Source organism: Oncorhynchus mykiss, chromosome 2 (genome assembly GCF_013265735.2).
Source record: "Oncorhynchus mykiss isolate Arlee chromosome 2, USDA_OmykA_1.1, whole genome shotgun sequence".
NCBI lineage: Eukaryota > Metazoa > Chordata > Actinopteri > Salmoniformes > Salmonidae > Oncorhynchus > Oncorhynchus mykiss.
This window is the reverse complement of record NC_048566.1, coordinates 17,547,398-17,567,112: the sequence shown is the minus strand read 5'-3', so window position 1 is coordinate 17,567,112 and position 19,715 is coordinate 17,547,398. Positions and strand designations below refer to the sequence as shown.

The following is a 19,715-nucleotide window of genomic DNA, read 5'->3' as shown; positions in this document are numbered from 1 at the left end:
AAAGTGTCTCATTTAACTGGAGGAACCTAGAAAGGTATGTTCGACAATTTAAATAAATATATTGAATGAGACGATAATACCCAAGCAATTGAAATTGCTGGATTATCATAAAGATAATGTTAGGTACATTTACCACTATGGTACATTTTCCCCTCAGGCCACAGCCATATGGGATTCCCGCTGGAGGTGGGACTGATTGATCGTGCTTTGCAGAAGCAGATTTTACTGATGGATCAAATTTAATGAATAATCAAACCTGTATAGGCTATCTGGGAATTAAACTTTAAATTCACCTGGGAAGTTGGTTCATCTAGGTTACTATTGCAAAGTTTAAGGTGTCTCATTTAATTCGAGGAACCTAGAAAGGTATGTCCGACAATTGAAATAAATCAATTGAATGAGACCCAAGCAATTGAGATTGCTGGATTACTTTAACGTGATCCACGTTTGGATTTCCAACCCTTCTTTTAAGAGATTCACCACCACAGGAATTGCTTTGTTCCTCAGGAATTTACGACGTCTCTCTGACCACAGCAACCTAGTTGAAGGAGGCAAGGGGGAGGCAGGGAGAGGGGGATGGGGCTATACCCAAAGAGGCCAACATCATGACACTAATAAAATTTGATTTGATTTTGATTTACAGCCCCGTAGATGAGAATGGGGGCCTGCTCGGTCCTCCTTTTCCTGTAGTCCACAATCATCTCCTTTGTCTTGATTAAGTTGAGGGATAGGTTGTTATTCTGGCACCACCCGGCCAGGTCTCTGACCTCCTCCCTATAGGCTGTCTCGTCATTGTTGGTCACCAGGCCTACCACTGTTGTGTCGTCTGCAAACTTAATGATGGTGTTGGAGTTGTGCCTGGCCATGCAGTCGTAGGTGAACAGGGTGTACAGGAGGGGACTGAGCACGCACCCCTGAGGGACTCCAGTGTTGAGGATCAGCGTGGCAGATGTGTTGCTACCTACCCTCACCACCTGGGGTGGCCCGTCAGGAAGTCCAGGATCCAGTTGCAGAGGGAGGGTTTCTGGGATAATGATGTTAATGTGAGCCATGACCAGCCTTTCAAAGCACTTCATGGCTACAGACGTGAGTGTTACAGGTCTGTAGTCATTTAGGCAGGTCACCTTAGTGCTCTTGGGCACAGGGACTATGGTGGTCTGCTTGAAACATGTTGGTATTACAGACTCAATCAGGGACATGTTGAAAATGTCAGTGAGACATCTGCCAGTTGGTCAGCACATTCCCGGAGCACACTTCCTGGTAATCCGTCTGGCCCAGTGGCCTTGTGAATGTTGACCTGTTTAAAGGTCTTACTCACGTCGGCTATGGAGAGCATGATCCCACAGTCGCCCGGAACAGCTGATGCTCTCATGCATGCCTCAGTGTTGCTTGCCTCGAAGCGAGCATAGAAGTGATTTAGCTCGTCTGGTAGGCTCGTGTCACTGGGTAGCTCGCGGCTGTGCTTCCCTTTGTAGTCTGTAATAGTTTGCAGGCCCTGCCACATCTGACGAGCGTTGGAGCCGGTGTAGTATGATTCAATCTTAGTCCTGTATTGGCACTTAGCTTGTTTGATGGTTCGTCTGAGGGTATAGCAGGATGTCTTATAAGCTTCCGGGTTAGAGTCCCGCACCTTGAAAGCGGCAGCTCTAACCTTTAGCTCAGTGAGAATGTTGCCTGTAATCCATGGCTTCTGGTTGGGGTATGTACAGTCACTATGGGGACGATGTCCTCAATGCACTTATTGATAAAGCCAGTGACTGATGTGGTGTACTCCTCAAGGCCATCAGAAGAATCCCATAACATATTCCAGTCTATGCTAGCAAAACTGTCCTGTAGTTTAGTATCTGCTTCATTTGACCACTTTCTTTTATAGACTGAGTCACTGGTGCTTCCTGCTTTAATTTTAGCTGGTAAGCTGGAATCAGGAGTATAGAATTATGGTCAGATTTGTCAAATGGAGGGCGAGGGAGAGCTTTGTACACGTCTCTGTGTGTGGAGTAAAGGTGATCTAGAATTTTTTCCCCTCTGGTTGCGCATTTAACATGCTGATAGAAATGAGGTCAAATGGATTTAAGTTTCCCTGCATAAAAGTCCCAGGCCACTAGGTGCACTGCCTCTGGGTGAGAGGTTTCCTGTTTGCTTATTTCCTGATACAGCTGACTGAGTGAGGTCTTAGTTCCCGTCTTTGGTGGTACATAAACAGCCACGAAAAAAATAGATGAAAACTCTCTTGGCAAATAGTGTGGTCTACAGCTTGTCATGAGATACTCTACTTCAGGCCATGATGTTTCAGATCCAACTCTAGAACAATATTTGTGTTTTATTGTGGTTTGGTTCAGGGCAACGGAAAGAGAATGTACATGGAAGCAGTTTGGGTCTTGAACAAGTATGTGCTGTTTTAACATGCTGACAACAGCACTGTGATATTTAGCTAATAAAGTTCTTTATATCTGTCTTTGTCCAGTACGGAGGCATTCAGCCCTGAGCGGGGGGCGAGGGAGGGGGCCACCAAGGTCATGATCGTTGTGACGGACGGAGAGTCACATGATGGGGAGGAGCTACCGGATGCTCTGGAGGAGTGTGAGAAGAGAAACATCACCAGATATGCCATCGCTGTGAGTACACACACACACACACACACACACACACACACACACACACACACACACACACACACACAGAGACGCACGCACACACACACACACACACACACACACACACACACACAGAGACACATGCACGCACACACACACACTGTTTCATAGAGCACATGAATGCGGCATGCCTGCTACACCACAAAACTCACTAACCAATATGGCAGACAGTCTCACCAACCAACCCCACAGCTTTTCCACCATACCACCTCATATACCCTGCATAACGTGAGAGCTAGCCATCCTGCCCATTCAGCCTCAAACTGGCCTGAAATAATGCCTGTGGTTTTTAAAATAGCCCCAGCAAATCACTAACTGAACCCCGCTGGCTCCTTAAAATAACCCAGTGGGTAACAACAGCTATGTCTTCCTGCCCCACCCCACCCCCCTAACACACACACACACACACACAGACACACACACATGCACACAGCCCACAATATAAACACTGGGACCTGCAGAGCCACTGTCACCAGAGGAACCACAATATAAACACTGGGACCTGCAGGGCCACTGTCACCAGAGGAACCACAATATAAACACTGGGACCTGCAGGGCCACTGTCACCAGAGGAACCACAATATAAACACTGGGACCTGCAAAACGTTATGTTTGGCGTAAAAGCAACACAGCTGAACACAGTCAAACATGGTGGTGGCAGCATCATGGTTTGGGCCTGCTTTTCTTCAGCAGGGACAGGGAAGATGGTTAAAATTGATGGGAAGATGGATGGATCCAAATACAGGACCATTCTGGAAGAACACCTGATGGAGTCTGCAAAAGACCTGAGACTGGGACGGAGATTTGTCTTCCAACAAGACAATGATCCAAAACATAAAGCAAAATCTACAATGGAATGGTTCAAAAATAAACATATCCAGGTGAAGACCTGAATCCAATCGAGAATCTGTGGAAAGAACTGAAAACTGCTGTTCACAAATGCTCTCCATCCAAACACACTGAGCTCGAGCTGTTTTGCAAGGAGGAATGGGAAAAAATGTCAGTCTCTCGATGTGCAAAACTGATAGAGACATACCCCAAGCGACTTACAGCTGTAATCGCAGCAAAAGGTGGTGCTACAAAGTATTAACTTAAGGGGGCTGAATTATTTTGCACGCCCAATTTTTCAGTTTTTGATTTGTTAAAAAAGTTTGAAATATCCAATAAATGTCGTTCCACTTCATGATTGTGTCCCACTTGTTGTTGATTCTTCACAAAAAAATACAGTTTTATATCTTTATGTTTGAAGCCTGAAATGTGGCAAAAGGTCGCAAAGTTCAAGGGGGCCGAATACTTTCGCAAGGCACTGTACATTTGCAGTAGCTATAACTTCACTGTATGTTTTGAATAGTTAACAAGCTACCTCCCGCTGTCTGTATTTCTGTCCTCCCTCTCCGTTCGTGACTCTGAGGACAAACCAGCAGCATCTGGCAAGACCAATGGAATTTCTCTGCTTCTATAAGTTCTTCATGTATACATTTATAGTGTAGGATTCCTTCACTTTAATCCCTCCATCTCTTCCTTCCTTCCTTCCTTCCTTCCCTCCCTCCCTCCCTCCCTCCCTCCCTCCCTCCCTCCCTCCCTCCCTCCCTCCCTCCCTCCCTCCCTCCCTCCCTCCCTCCCTTCATCCATCCATCCATCCCTCCCTCTCTCCCTCCCTCCCTTCCTCCTTCCCTCTCTCCCTCCCTCTCTTCATCCATCCCTCCATCCCCACCTTCCTCCTTCCCTCTCTCCCTCCCTTCATCCATCCCTCCCTCCCTTCATCCATCCCTCCCTCCCTTCATCCCGCCCTTCCTCCTTCCCTCTCTCCCTCCCTCCCTTCATCCTCTATACCTCCCTCCCTTCCTCCATCCCTCCTTCCTCCTTCCTTCTCTCTTTCCCTCCCTCCCTTCCTCCATCTCTCCCCCCTCCATTCCTCTATCCCTCCCTCCCTCCCTCCCTCCCTCTCTCCCTCCATCCATCCCTCCTTCCCTCCCTCCCCTTTGAAAACAGAGAATTTCCTTATTTAAGATGGCAGCCAGAGTGACAGGGAAGGATTGTTGGGATTGGGTTTCTCGGGAGGAATGTGCTCCTTACTGCAGTGTTTAGGCTATTCTGTATTACAGACTACTAACTGTAGCTGTTACTATAGCCTCCTCACACTATAGAGTCCTACCACACCAGTCTTCTCTCTCCCCCTGTCTGGACCAATTCTTTCATTTCACGGTTTGCTAGAGCAGTATTTCCCAAACATTTTAGCTGACTCCATTTTAAGACACCCCCTTAGTTAGAACCCTACGGACAGTATCTGTTTTAAGACACCCCCTTAGTTAGAACCCTACGGACAGTATCTGTTTTAAGACACCCCCTTAGTTAGAACCCTACGGACAGTATCTGTTTTAAGACACCCCCTTAGTTAGAACCCTACGGACAGTATCTGTTTTAAGACACCCCCTTAGTTAGAACCCTACGGACAGTATCTGTTTTAAGACACCCCCTTAGTTAGAACCCTAAGGACAGTATCTGTTTTTTGTCTTTTAAGGGTTGTCTCTCTGTGGTTGTCCTTGATTCAGGTTATGTCCTCTACTGTACTGTACGGGGTTGGTGTTGGCAGCTCTCTCTCTGTCCTCTCAGATTGTCCTGACTCAGTAATATCGCTCCCTCTATATAAATGTTCTCTGTCCCTGTGAAACATGGAGGAGTTATTGGCGGAAGACGTAGAGAATATGTCTGTTAATGTTATCTCTCGCTCTACCTTTCACTTTTTCTGTCCCTTACATTTAACCCCTTCTTTCTCTCCCTTTTGTTTTTCTACCCTTCCCTTTAACCCCTTTCTCTCTCTCTCCCTCCCCCTTTATCTCTCCCCCTCTCTTTTCTCATCCCTTTCTCTCTCCCTCGCCCTTTATCTCTCCCCCCTCTCTTTTCTCATCCCTTTCTCTCTCCCTCGCCCTTTATCTCTCCCCCTCTCTTTCCTCATCCCTCTCTTTCTCCCTCGCCCTTTCTCTCCCCCTCTCTTTCCTCATCCCTCTCTCTCTCCCTCGCCCTTTATCTCTCCCCCCTCTCTTTTCTCATCCCTTTCTCTCTCCTTCCCCCTTTATCTCTCCCCCCTCTCTTTCCTCATCCCTCTCTCTCTCCCTCGCCCTTTATCTCTCCCCCCTCTCTTTCCTCATCCCTCTCTCTCTCCCTCGCCCTTTATCTCTCCCCCCTCTCTTTCCTCATCCCTCTCTCTCTCCCTCGCCCTTTATCTCTCCCCCTCTCTTTCCTCATCCCTTTCTCTCTCCCTCCCTTTTCTCATCCCTTTCTCTCTCCCTCCAGGTATTGGGTCACTACATCCGCAGGCAGCAGGACCCAGAGACGTTTATCAGTGAGATCAAGTACATTGCCAGCGACCCTGACGACAAATACTTCTTCAACGTGACTGACGAGGCGGCACTCAACGACATCGTAGATGCACTAGGAGACCGCATCTTCACTCTAGAGGGTGAGACGGAGAGAGGAAGAGGAAGGGGGAGGGAGAGGGAGGAGAGGAGGGAGGGAGGTGAAAGTGCTGGAAAGAGAAAGGAGGAGAAAGGGTGTCTGTGTTCTGGAGACAGGGAGGAACTGCTTTCTTATTTAACCAGGGAGAAAGTTAGAAGAGAGAGGGATGTTACTCTCTTTCAATTGGGAAAGAGGCAAAAAAGGGGGAATGGTGCCACATTTAATCCCAGACGGAATGAAAGAGGAAGGGATGGATAGATGCCACTACCTTGAAAAGGAAAGAAGGGCGTGAGCAGCTATCACAACACTTACAGGAACAAGGGAGGAAATTATGCCACCCTGAAGTCTGTAGGGAGCGAGGGAGGAAGGGAGTGGAGGATATGAGAGGAGGATGGGGGAGGTAGATTCTGTATACCAGCTGGGGTCTTGAGTGAGGAGGGAGAGAGAGGGCACTAACCTGTGGCATCTAGATAGTGGCAGATTGGGGAGGGGAAGGAAGGGAGGGAATGTTTGGAGTAAAGGTGAAAGGGGGATAGAAGTAAAAGAACAGTATTTAAATTGAGAGTGAGTATTCATGTGTCACAGTGGGCAGCACAGGATGCCACGTTTAGTCCCATCACGGTATTCATGTGTCAGAGTGGGCAGCACAGGATGCCACGTTTAGTCCCATCACGGTATTCAGGTGTCAGAGTGGGCAGCACAGGATGCCACATTTAGTCCCATCACAGTATTCATGTGTCAGAGTGGGCAGCACAGGATGCCACGTTTAGTCCCATCACGGTATTCATGTGTCAGAGTGGGCAGCACAGGATGCCACATTTAGTCCCATCACGGTATTCATGTGTCAGAGTGGGCAGCACAGGATGCCACGTTTAGTCCCATCACGGTATTCATGTGTCAGAGTGGGCAGCACAGGATGCCACGTTTAGTCCCATCACGGTATTCATGTGTCAGAGTGGGCAGCACAGGATGCCACGTTTAGTCCCATCACGGTATTCAGGTGTCAGAGTGGGCAGCACAGGATGCCACGTTTAGTCCCATCACGGTATTCATGTGTCAGAGTGGGCAGCACAGGATGCCACATTTAGTCCCATCACGGTATTCAGGTGTCAGAGTGGGCAGCACAGGATGCCACGTTTAGTCCCATCACGGTATTCATGTGTCAGAGTGGGCAGCACAGGATGCCATGTTTAGTCCCATGCCACCTGGCACTGGCAGAACAAACATTAACCAAACATTCAACTAAACTTCCTCTGAGAGTTAGGGTTAGGGTAAACCTGTTCCGCTTTCACCTCAGCAGAGGTCCCATTAGCCCCTCACTCAGTCACTGAACCCCCACACCACACAGATATGTGGTTGGGCACAGAAACATGAGAGGGTGAGACTCATGATTTAATCAAATAATTTTTGAATGACATGACACAAAATAATAGCAGAGAGATCTGCTCAACTAGATTTTTGTGTTGGATACTACAGAAAATGTGCTAGAAAGGTTTGTTAAACGTTGTTTTGATGTTTCTGTTTCGTCACAGGGACGCTGGGGTACAACGAGAGCTCCTTCAAGTTTGAGATGTCCCAGATTGGCTTCTCCACACACGTTCTCGATGTGAGTCCACCATGTGTGTGTGTGCGTAGTGTGCAAGCATGCGAGCGCACGCGTCATGTCATTGACTTGAAATTCTGATCTGTCATTGTACTGTATGTTTATCCCCCCTCTCCCATGCGTGTGTTTCAGGATGGCATCCTGTTTGGGATGGTGGGGGCGTATGACTGGGACGGAGGGGTGCTGAAGGAGGGCGCTGAGGGCCGCATCATGCCCACCAGAGAGGCCTTTGAGTCAGAGTTCCCCCAGGAGCTCAAGAACCATGCTGCCTATCTGGGTGACTTAACTTACTTACATTGCACTATGTACACTTTACATTACACCGTTTCACACATAATACTACTCAACTTATCACTGTTTTACACATAATACTACTCAACTTATCACTGTTTTACACATAATACTACTCAACTTATCACTGTTTTACACATAATACCACTCAACTTATCACTGTTTTACACATAATACTACTCAACTTATCACTGTTTTACACATAATACTACTCAACTTATCACTGTTTTACACATAATACTACTCAACTTATCACTGTTTTACACATAATACTACAAAACGTATCACTGTTTTACACATAATACTACTCAACTTATCACTGTTTTACACATAATACTACTAAACTTATCACTGTTTTACACATAATACTACTCAACTTATCACTGTTTTACACATAATACTACTAAACTTATCACTGTTTTACACATAATACTACTAATCGTACCACTGTTTTACACATAATACTACTAAACGTATCACTGTTTTACACATAATACTACTAAACGTATCACTGTTTTACACGCAATACTACTAAACGTATCACTGTTTTACACATAATACTACTAAACTTATCACTGTTTTACACATAATACTACTCAACTTATCACTGTTTTACACATAATACTACTAAACTTATCACTGTTTTACACATAATACTACTAATCGTACCACTGTTTTACACATAATACTACTAAACTTATCACTGTTTTACACATAATACTACTCAACTTATCACTGTTTTACACATAATACTACTCAACTTATCACTGTTTTACACATAATACTACTAATCGTACCACTGTTTTACACATAATACTACTAAACGTATCACTGTTTTACACATAATACTACTAAACTTATCACTGTTTTACACATAATACTACTAAACGTATCACTGTTTTACACATAATACTACTCAACGTATCACTGTTTTACACATAATACTACTAAACTTATCACTGTTTTACACATACTACTACTAAACTTATCACTGTTTTACACATAATACTATTCAACTTATCACTGTTTTACACATAATACTACTAAACTTATCACTGTTTTACACATAATACTACTAAACTTAGCACTGTTTTACACATAATACTACTAAACTTATCACTGTTTTACACATAATACTACTAAACTTATCACTGTTTTACACATAATACTACTAAACTTATCACTGTTTTACACATAATACTACTCAACTTATCACTGTTTTACACATAATACTACTAAACGTATCACTGTTTTACACATAATACTATTCAACTTATCACTGTTTTACACATAATACTACTAAACTTACCACTGTTTTACACATAATACTACTAAACTTATCACTGTTTTTCACATAATACTACTCAACTTATCACTGTTTTACACATAATACTACTAAACTTATCACTGTTTTACACATAATACTACTAATCGTACCACTGTTTTACACATAATACTACTAAACTTATCACTGTTTTACACATAATACTACTCAACTTATCACTGTTTTACACATAATACTACTCAACTTATCACTGTTTTACACATAATACTACTAATCGTACCACTGTTTTACACATAATACTACTAAACGTATCACTGTTTTACACATAATACTACTAAACTTATAACTGTTTTACACATAATACTACTAAACGTATCACTGTTTTACACATAATACTACTCAACGTATCACTGTTTTACACATAATACTACTAAACTTATCACTGTTTTACACATACTACTACTAAACTTATCACTGTTTTACACATAATACTATTCAACTTATCACTGTTTTACACATAATACTACTAAACTTATCACTGTTTTACACATAATACTACTAAACTTAGCACTGTTTTACACATAATACTACTAAACTTATCACTGTTTTACACATAATACTACTAAACTTATCACTGTTTTACACATAATACTACTAAACTTATCACTGTTTTACACATAATACTACTAAACGTATCACTGTTTTACACATAATACTACTAAACTTATCACTGTTTTACACGCAATACTACTAAACTTACCACTGTTTTACACATAATACTACTAAACGTATCACTGTTTTACACATAATACTACTAAACTTATCACTGTTTTACACATAATACTACTAAATGTACCACTGTTTTACACATAATACTACTAAACGTATCACTGTTTTACACATAATACTACTAAACTTATCACTGTTTTACACATAATACTATTAAACGTATCACTGTTTTACATATAATACTACTAAACTTATCACTGTTTTACACATAATACTACTAAACGTTTCACTGTTTTACACATAATACTACTAAACTTATCACTGTTTTACATGCAATACTACTAAACTTATCACTGTTTTACACATAATACTACTAAACGTATCACTGTTTTACACGCAATACTACTAAATGTACCACTGTTTTACACATAATACTACTAAACTTATCACTTTTACACGCAATACTACTAAACTTATCACTGTTTTACACATAATACTACTAAATGTACCACTGTTTTACACATAATACTACTAAACGCATCACTGTTTTACACATAATACTACTAAACTTATCACTGTTTTACACATAATACTACTAAACTTATCACTTTTACACGCAATACTACTAAACTTATCACTGTTTTACACATAATACTACTAAACTTATCACTGTTTTACACGCAATACTACTAAACTTACCACTGTTTTACACATAATACTACTACATTTATCACGGATTTACACAATCATTTTTGTTTCCATACCTAATGTGTCTCCAGGCATCTGTATGACCTGTGAGATATTTGAATCCGATGCAAGTATTATGTAATTTGTGGATCTAATTAAAGTATGTGTGTGTGTTTAGGCTACACAGTGTCGTCAGTGATAGTGGGAGACTGGAGGAGGCTGTATGTGGCTGGAGCTCCCAGGTTCAAACACAAAGGAAAGGTCATTCTGTTTGAACTGAGCGACAATGGAGATGTCAACATTGCACAAGCCCTCAATGGAGAACAGGTAGCTAGTGTGTGTGTGTATATACCTCATTGGATGTATCTATCAATCAAACTCTCACTCACCCCAACCCCCCTCTCCCCTTCTCTTCATCGCCACCATACCTCCCTCTTTCTCTCTCTCTCTCTGTCTCTGTCTCTCTCTCTGTCTCTGTCTCTCTCTCTCTCTCTCTCTGTCTTGTCTCTCTCTCTCTCTGTCTGTAGATTGGGTCGTACTATGGCAGTGAGGTGTGTGGGTTGGACGTGGACCAGGATGGCATTACTGATGTTCTGCTGGTGGCAGCACCCATGTACCTGGGCCCTGGCAACAAGGAGGCAGGCAGAGTCTACATCTACTCCCTCAGTGGGGTGAGACAGGGGGGAGTAGTGGGGAAGGACTGAGCTGGTGTCAGGAAGAGGGGGAGGGGGGTGATAGATGGGCAAAGGGGGGAGATAGAGTTAAGGGAGGGGAAAGGGGTTGAGGATATTAGCGGATAAGAAGAGGAATGGCTGGGAGCTGCTGACTCTCTCTCTCTCTCTCTCTCCCTACTCTGCCTGTCTTTATCTCTCTCTACTCTCTCTCTCTCTCTCTACTCTGCCTATCTTTATATCTCTCTACTCTGTCTGTCTTTATCTCTCTCTAATCTGTGTCTCTCTCTCTCTCTCTCTCTGGGTCTCTCTCTCTCTCTCCACTCTGCCTCTCTCTCTGTCTCTCTCCATTTCTCTTTCTCTCATCCCTCTTGCTCTCTCTCTCTCTCTCTCTCTCTCTCTCTCAGGAGGAGGTGTTTGTGTCTAACGGTACTCTGAAGGCAGAGGATAGGTTCCAGGATGCTAGGTTTGGCTACGCCCTGGCCTCCGCCCCAGACCTCAACCATGACGGGTACACTGACCTGCTGGTGGGGGCACCCCTAGAGGACGGACACAATGGGGCCATATACGTCTACCACGGCCAGGGCATACACATCATCCACAACTACAAACAGGTAGACATACACATCATCCACAATTACAAACAGGTAGACATACACATCATCCACAACTACAAACAGGTAGACATACACATCATCCACAATTACAAACAGGTAGACTTACACATCATCCACATTTACAAACAGGTAGACATACACATCATCCACAACTACAAACAGGTAGACATACACATCATCCACAACAACAAACAGGTAGACATACACATCATCCACATCTACAAACAGGTAGCGAAAGAAGTGTCACCAGAAGTATAGGTGGAGTCCATCTCTGTGAAAAGAAAAGTGAAGATTTGTTTTTAAAGTGATATCATTCTTAGCTATAGTATTTCCATTGACCTCATTCCATGTCTCTCTCCACCACTTCTCTACCCTCATCTCTCCACCTCCTTGCTCACCTCTCCTTCTCCTTGTAGCGTATCGCAGGGTCGTCCCTGTCCCCTTCTCTGCAGTATTTTGGGCGCAGTGTGAGTGCCAGATTAGACCTGGATGGAGATGGTCTGTTAGACCTGGCTGTGGGGGCCCAGGGCAGTGCTGTACTACTCAGGTAAGAAAGGAGGGATGAGGGGAGGTGGAGGAATGAAGAGGAGGGGAGGGGAGGGATAAATTGTCAGACTTGGCTGTGGAGTATTTTTTTTAAATGTGATGATGATCGTCATCATTGAATGATCAATTCTCCCTCCCCTCTCTCCAGTTCTCGTAGTATAGTCCAGATCAACATGAGTCTGTCCTTCCAGCCCCACTCCATCAACGTCATCCAGAAGACGTGTCAGAGAGGAGGAAGAGAGTCTGCCTGTCTCAACGCTACAGCCTGCTTCCTGGCTCTGTCCCGTTCCCCTGGAACTCTCAGCAGCAGCTTCGGTAAGGGAGAGGGAGGGAGTGAGGGAGGGGGAAGGAGAGAGGAGGGAGGGAGTCTGCCTGTCTCAACGCTACAGCCTGCTTCCTGGCTCTGTCCCGTTCCCCTGGAACTCACAGCAGCAGCTTCGGTAAGGGAGAGGGAGGGAGTGGGGGAGGGAGGGGAGAGAGTAAGGGAGAGGGAGGGAGTGGGGGAGGGAGGGGAGAGAGTAAGGGAGAGGGAGGGAGTGGGGGAGGGAGGGAGGGGCAGGGACTGGAGAGAGTAAGGGAGAGGGAGAAACGAGAGGGAGCCTGTTAGATTTGATAGATTTGTTATCAAAACTAACATCCCCTTCTCCCTCCTCCTCAGATCTGTCGGTGGTGGCCATGTTGGATGAGAGAAAGTTGACAGCGAGGGCGTTGTTTGACGACAGCAACCAGAGACAGACACAGCTGGGGGTCAGAGTTCACACAGGACAGACCGTCTGCCACAACCTGCCCTTCCATGTGTTTGTGAGTATGACACACACACCAGAGCTCAGCTGGTATGGTACTTGCAACACCAGGATAGTGGGTTCAATTCCTAGGACCAAACAGCGACCATACATACTTTTAAAAGAAAGTATGCACGCATGACTGTAGGGCCGCTTTGGATAAAAGCCTCTGCTAAATGGCATATACACACACACACACATACACACACACACACACTACACAACTAACATACACACATGCCCTGACACAAACACACAACCAACATGTACACGCTACTGCCACAACCTGCCCTTCCATATGTCACACACAATGCCAAAACACACATCCTTCACCCCGACCGACACACACAATCTACATGCTGAAACATGATATTGACCTCTAACCCTTTGTCTCCGTCTGTGATAGGACACAGCAGACTACATCCGTCCAATCAGCTTCTCCCTGCGCTTTAAGATCAACGACACAGAGAGCGGCCCAGTGCTGGACGAAGGCTGGCCCACCACCTTCAAGAGATCGGTCAGTGTGTGGGGTGTGTGTGGGGTGCTCGTAGCATCCTGGCCACATTGTATGATGTAATGTACTGTTACTGTACGTTATCTACAGTATTACTCTGGCACCTCCGTTTCAAATACTGTACCTTGATGTCTCCAGATTGCCTTCTTCAAAGACTGTGGTGAGGATGATGTGTGTGTCACTGATCTGGTGCTGCAGGCTCATATGGACATCTCTGGGACAAGGTACATCTCACACACACAAACACACACGAACACATGTGCACACACACATGCATGGACACACACGTATAGACACACACACACACCTGATCAAAAATGTTCCTCTCTTTTTTTGTGTCCAGTCAACACTCAATCAGCCAAACAATTACTAAGTCAAGCGTTCCTGTTGTATTCATGTATTAATGTTGTGTAGTTGTTGTGTAGTTGTTGTATAAATGTTGTGTAGTAGTTGTATGAATGTCTGAATGTAACTCCTCTCTGCAGACAGCAGCCCTATGTGATCCGTAGCCCTCGCAGACGTCTGGCTGTAGAAGTCCAGCTGCAGAACAGACTGGAGAACGCCTACAACACCAGCCTGACACTGCACTACTCACGCAACCTCCACTTCTCTAGTCTCAGTATACGGGTACGAAACACACACCACACACCACACACACACACACACACACACACACACACACACACACACACACACACTACACACACACACACACACACACTACACACAAACACACACACATTACACAACATGAACCTGACAATTTTATTCCGTCTCCTCCCCCTTCTCTCTCTTCCTCCCTCCCTTTCGATGTCTCCATCCCTATCTTTCTCTCTCTCTCCTTCTCTCTCTCTAGGAGGATACCCAGTTGAAAATTGAGTGTACATCTCTCAGTTCCAACAGTCATTCCTGTAATGTCAGCTATCCTGTGTTCCGCTCCCACTCCAAGGTCTGTTTGTCTGGCATCAAATACAATGAACAGAAATATAAACACAACATGTAAAGTGTTGGTCCCATGTTTCATGAGCTGAAATAAAAGATCCCAGAAATGTTCCATACGCACAAAAAGCGTATTTTTCTCAAATGTTGAGCACAAATTTGTTTATATCCCTGTTAGTGAGCATTTCTCCTTTGCCAAGATAATCCATCCACCTGACAGGTGTGGCATATCAAAAATATGATTAAATGCCATGATCATTACACAGGTGCACCTTGTGCTGGGGACAATAAAAGGCAACTCTAAAATGTGCAGTTTTGTCAAACAACACAATGCCACAGATGTCTCAGGTTTTGAGGGAGCGTTGGCATGATGACTGCAGGAATGTCACCAGTTCTGTTGCCAAAGAATTTAATGTTCATTTCTCTACCATAAGCTGCCTCCAACATCGTTTTAGAGAATTTGGCAGTATGTCCCAACCGGCCTCACAATCGCAGACCACGTGTAACCACACCAGCTCAGGACCTCCACATCCGGCCTCTTCACCAGCGGGATCGTCTGAGACCAGCCACCCAGACAGCTGATGAAACTGTGGGTTTGCACAACTGAAGATTTTCTACACAAACTGTTAGAAACCATCTCAGGGAAGCTCATTTGTGTGCTCGCCGTCCTCACCAGGGTCTTGACTTGATTGCAGTTCGACATTGTAATCGACTTCAGTGGGCAAATGCTCACCTTCGCTGGCCACTGGCACGCTGGAGAAGTGTGCTCTTCACGGGTGAATCCCGGTTTCGGCTGTACCGGGCAGATGTCAGACAGTGTGTATGGCGTCGTGTGGGTGAGTGGTTTGCTGACGTCAACGTTGTGAACAGAGTGCCCCATAGTGGGGGTAGGGTCATGGTATGGGCAGGCATAAGCTACGGACAACAAATACAATTGCATTTTATGGATGATCATTTGAATGCACCGAGATACTGTGACGAGATCCTGAAGCCCATTGTCTTGCCATCCACCACCATCACCTCATGTTTCAGCATGATAATGCACGGCCCCATGTCACAAGGATCTGTACACAATTCCTGGAAGCTGAAAATGTCCCAGTTCTTCCATGGCCTGCATACTCACCAGACATGTCACCCATTGAGCATGTTTGGGATGCTCTGCATCGACGTGTACGACAGCGTGTTCCAGTTCCCGCCAATATTCAGCAACTTTGCAGAGCCATTGAAGAGGAGTGGGACAACATTCCACAGGTCACAATCAACAGCCTGATCATCTATATGTGAAGGAGATGTGTCTCACTGCATGAGGCAAATGGAAAAATCTTAGAAATTGTTTCATGGTGCGTTCATATATTTGTTCAGTGTAGTTCTGATACCACAAACTCAATCCCCACCACCTCTTATCTTCTCTCTGTCAGGTGAACTTCATGTTAGAGTTTGAGTTCAGCTGTACGTCTCTGCTCAGTAAAGTCCAGATGAAACTCACAGTTGCCAGGTAACTCATTATAATCCTATGGAGGAATGTAAAGGGATTCCTATTGGGAGCTTCTAGAAATTAACCTGAAATTCAGCCTACAGTAGTGACAGAAGTACTGTGTGTTTGTCTTGTCATGTGTCTGTCATATACATCTCTGTGTTCCTGGTTCCCATAGTGACAGTGTGGAGAGAGAGGCTACGCTGGGAGACAACAGTGTTCAGCTCCAGACTGTGGTTCAGTACGAACCTGACCTCTTCATCACCAGGTTAGTCTCTCTCTCTCTCTATCTCTCTCTCGGTCTCTCGGTCTCTCTCTCTCTCTCTCATTCCCTGTATCTCTACCTTTCTTTGTAGTGACTCCAATCTGAACCGTTATGAGGTCCACCCAACCAGAACCATATCAGAGGCAATAGGACCAGAGTTCTACACACACTTCAGGGTAAGCAGTGCACACACAATATATCTGTTTCCTTAATATCCTTACTGCACAATCACACACATAACCATACATACTGTCTTTACACACACACACACACACACACACACACACACACACACACACACACGCACACACACACACACACACACACACACACACACACACACACCTCAGACTAATGTGTTCTGTGTGTAGCTGCAGAACCTGGGCTGTTACAGTGTGAGTAACCTGGAGTTGAGGCTGAGCCTGCCCTCTGTAGCAGCTGGAGACAGAGTCTTCATGGCTGTTACTGAGGTCTTCTCTTACAACGTGAGTACTAACCCTCTCCCACTACTGTTGGAATAAACAGTTATTGTCATTTCTCTCTGGTACTGAACTGTGACCTTTGTGATGTCAGGTGACAGGGGTGAACTGCAGTGTAGACAGTGACGTGTCCCAGCTGAAGGACAGACAGAGAGATGTACGACCACTACATCCTGAAGACATGCAACAGACTGACCTACTGGTGAGAACAGACAGACACATATACACTGATGCACGCACACACATGCACATGCACACAAATACCCACGCACAAGATGATCACATTCACAATCCTAACTAGCTATATAGTGTATTTCCAGTTGTAACATGTTTCTGTGTGCGGTGTGTAGAACTGCAGCAGGTCATGGTGTGTGGAGGTGGTGTGTGAGGTTCAGCAGCTGCATCGAGGACAGACCGCTCTCATACGAGTCAGCCGCAGGGTCCACGACAACTTCTTCAGACAGGTACGAAGTTTCTCTCTCTCACACACACACACACACAGCTCTAACTATAAAAACACTCACTCTGACTTTGTGTCTCTGTCACCAGGCTAAGTTTAAGGTGGTGAGAATAGTGAGTGCCTATCGTCTGGCTGCTCAGGAATCTAACCTGGTAACTCTGGGGAGTGGCGCCATCTGGAGGGAGGTGAGAGAACAGCAGGATTAACACTAATAGTGGAGGACTGGTTTAGCCTTGTCTGTGCCTGACTCATTTACATCCAGATAGAGGAAGCTGCCATAGGGTGATGATATCTGGTCTGTCTGTTGTTTACATCCAGATAGAGTAGGAAGCTGGTATAGGGTGATTAATATCTGTCAGACTGTCGTTTACACCCAGATAGAGGAAGCTGGTATAGGGTGATGATATCTGGTCTGTCTGTTGTTTACATCCAGATAGAGTAGGAAGCAGGTATAGGGTGATGAATATCTGTCAGACTGTCGTTTACATCCAGATAGAGTAGGAAGCTGGTATAGGGTGATGAATGGGTGATGAATATCTGTCTGTCTGTTGTTTACACCCAGATAGAGGAAGCTGGTATAGGGTAATGATATCTGTCAGACTGTCGTTTACATCCAGATAGAGGAAGCTGGTATAGGGTGATGAATATCTATTTGTCTGTTATTTACATCCAGATAGAGTAGGAAGCTGGTATAGGGTGATGAATATCTGTCTGTCTGTCGTTTACATCCAGATAGAGGAAGCTGGTATAGGGTGATGAATATCTCTCAGACTGTCGTTTACATCCAGATAGAGGAAGCTGGTATAGGGTGATGAATATCTGTCTGTCTGTTGTTTACATCCAGATAGAGTAGGAAGCTGGTATAGGGTGATGAATATCTCTCAGACTGTCGTTTACATCCAGATAGAGTAGGAAGCTGGTATAGGGTAATGAATATCTGTCTGTCTGTCGTTTACATCCAGATAGAGGAAGCTGGTATAGGGTGATGAATATGTCTGTCTGTTGTTTACACCCAGATAGAGGAAGCTGGTATAGGGTGATGATATCTGTCTGTCTGTTGTTTACATCCAGATAGAGTAGGAAGCTGGTATAGGGTAATGATATCTGTCAGACTGTCGTTTACATCCAGATAGAGGAAGCTGGTATAGGGTGATGAATATCTGTCTGTCTGTCGTTTACATCCAGATAGAGGAAGCTGGTATAGGGTGATGAATATCTGTCTGTCTGTCGTTTACATCCAGATAGAGGAAGCTGGTATAGGGTGATGAATATCTATCAGACTGTTGTTTACATCCAGATAGAGTAGGAAGAAGGTATAGGGTGATTCATATCTGTCTGTCTGTCGTTTACATCCAGAGAGAGGAAGCTGGTATAGGGTGATGAATATCTCTCAGACTGTCGTTTACATCCAGATAGAGTAGGAAGCTGGTATAGGGTGATGAATATGTCTGTCTGTTGTTTACACCCAGATAGAGGAAGCTGGTATAGGGTGATGAATATCTGTCAGACTGTCGTTTACATCCAGATAGAGTAGGAAGCTGGTATAGGGTGATGAATATCTGTCTGTCTGTCGTTTACATCCAGATAGAGGAAGCTGGTATAGGGTGATGAATATCTGTCTGTCTGTTGTTTACATCCAGATAGAGTAGGAAGCTGGTATAGGGTGATGAATATCTGTCTGTCTGTCGTTTACATCCAGATAGAGGAAGCTGGTATAGGGTGATGAATATCTGTCTGTCTGTTGTTTACATCCAGATAGAGTAGGAAGCTGGTATAGGGTAATGAATATCTGTCTGTCTGTCGTTTACATCCAGATAGAGGAAGCTGGTATAGGGTGATGAATATCTGTCTGTCTGTTGTTTACATCCAGATAGAGTAGGAAGCTGGTATAGGGTGATGAATATCTGTCTGTCTGTCGTTTACATCCAGATAGAGGAAGCTGGTATAGGGTGATGAATATCTGTCTGTCTGTTGTTTACATCCAGATAGAGTAGGAAGCTGGTATAGGGTGATGAATATCTGTCTGTCTGTTGTTTACATCCAGATAGAGGAAGCTGGTATAGGGTGATGAATATCTGTCTGTCTGTTGTTTACATCCAGATAGAGTAGGAAGCTGGTATAGGGTAATGAATATCTGTCTGTCTGTCGTTTACATCCAGATAGAGGAAGCTGGTATAGGGTGATTAATATCTGTCTGTCTGTTGTTTACATCCAGTTAGAGTAGGAAGCTGGTATAGGGTGATGAATATCTGTCTGTCTGTCG

At 44.6% G+C, this 19,715-nt stretch overlaps 1 protein-coding gene across 1 annotated transcript in view; it reads left to right on the top strand.

The window, feature by feature from the left end:
• The window catches only part of itga10 (integrin, alpha 10), a 70,986-nt gene that overhangs the window by 36,560 nt on the left and 14,711 nt on the right, over positions 1-19,715 (top strand). Inside the window, exons 8-28 of the mRNA XM_036939768.1 lie at positions 2,465-2,615; positions 5,949-6,114; positions 7,643-7,716; positions 7,846-7,990; positions 10,884-11,032; positions 11,233-11,376; positions 11,784-11,990; positions 12,410-12,540; positions 12,688-12,854; positions 13,198-13,340; positions 13,728-13,838; positions 13,974-14,059; positions 14,321-14,462; positions 14,692-14,784; positions 16,193-16,269; positions 16,427-16,516; positions 16,605-16,689; positions 16,885-16,998; positions 17,087-17,194; positions 17,343-17,456; positions 17,542-17,637. Of these exons, the coding sequence (XP_036795663.1) occupies positions 2,465-2,615; positions 5,949-6,114; positions 7,643-7,716; positions 7,846-7,990; positions 10,884-11,032; positions 11,233-11,376; positions 11,784-11,990; positions 12,410-12,540; positions 12,688-12,854; positions 13,198-13,340; positions 13,728-13,838; positions 13,974-14,059; positions 14,321-14,462; positions 14,692-14,784; positions 16,193-16,269; positions 16,427-16,516; positions 16,605-16,689; positions 16,885-16,998; positions 17,087-17,194; positions 17,343-17,456; positions 17,542-17,637 (2,593 nt within the window). The remainder of the gene's footprint in view (positions 1-2,464; positions 2,616-5,948; positions 6,115-7,642; positions 7,717-7,845; positions 7,991-10,883; positions 11,033-11,232; positions 11,377-11,783; positions 11,991-12,409; positions 12,541-12,687; positions 12,855-13,197; positions 13,341-13,727; positions 13,839-13,973; positions 14,060-14,320; positions 14,463-14,691; positions 14,785-16,192; positions 16,270-16,426; positions 16,517-16,604; positions 16,690-16,884; positions 16,999-17,086; positions 17,195-17,342; positions 17,457-17,541; positions 17,638-19,715) is intronic.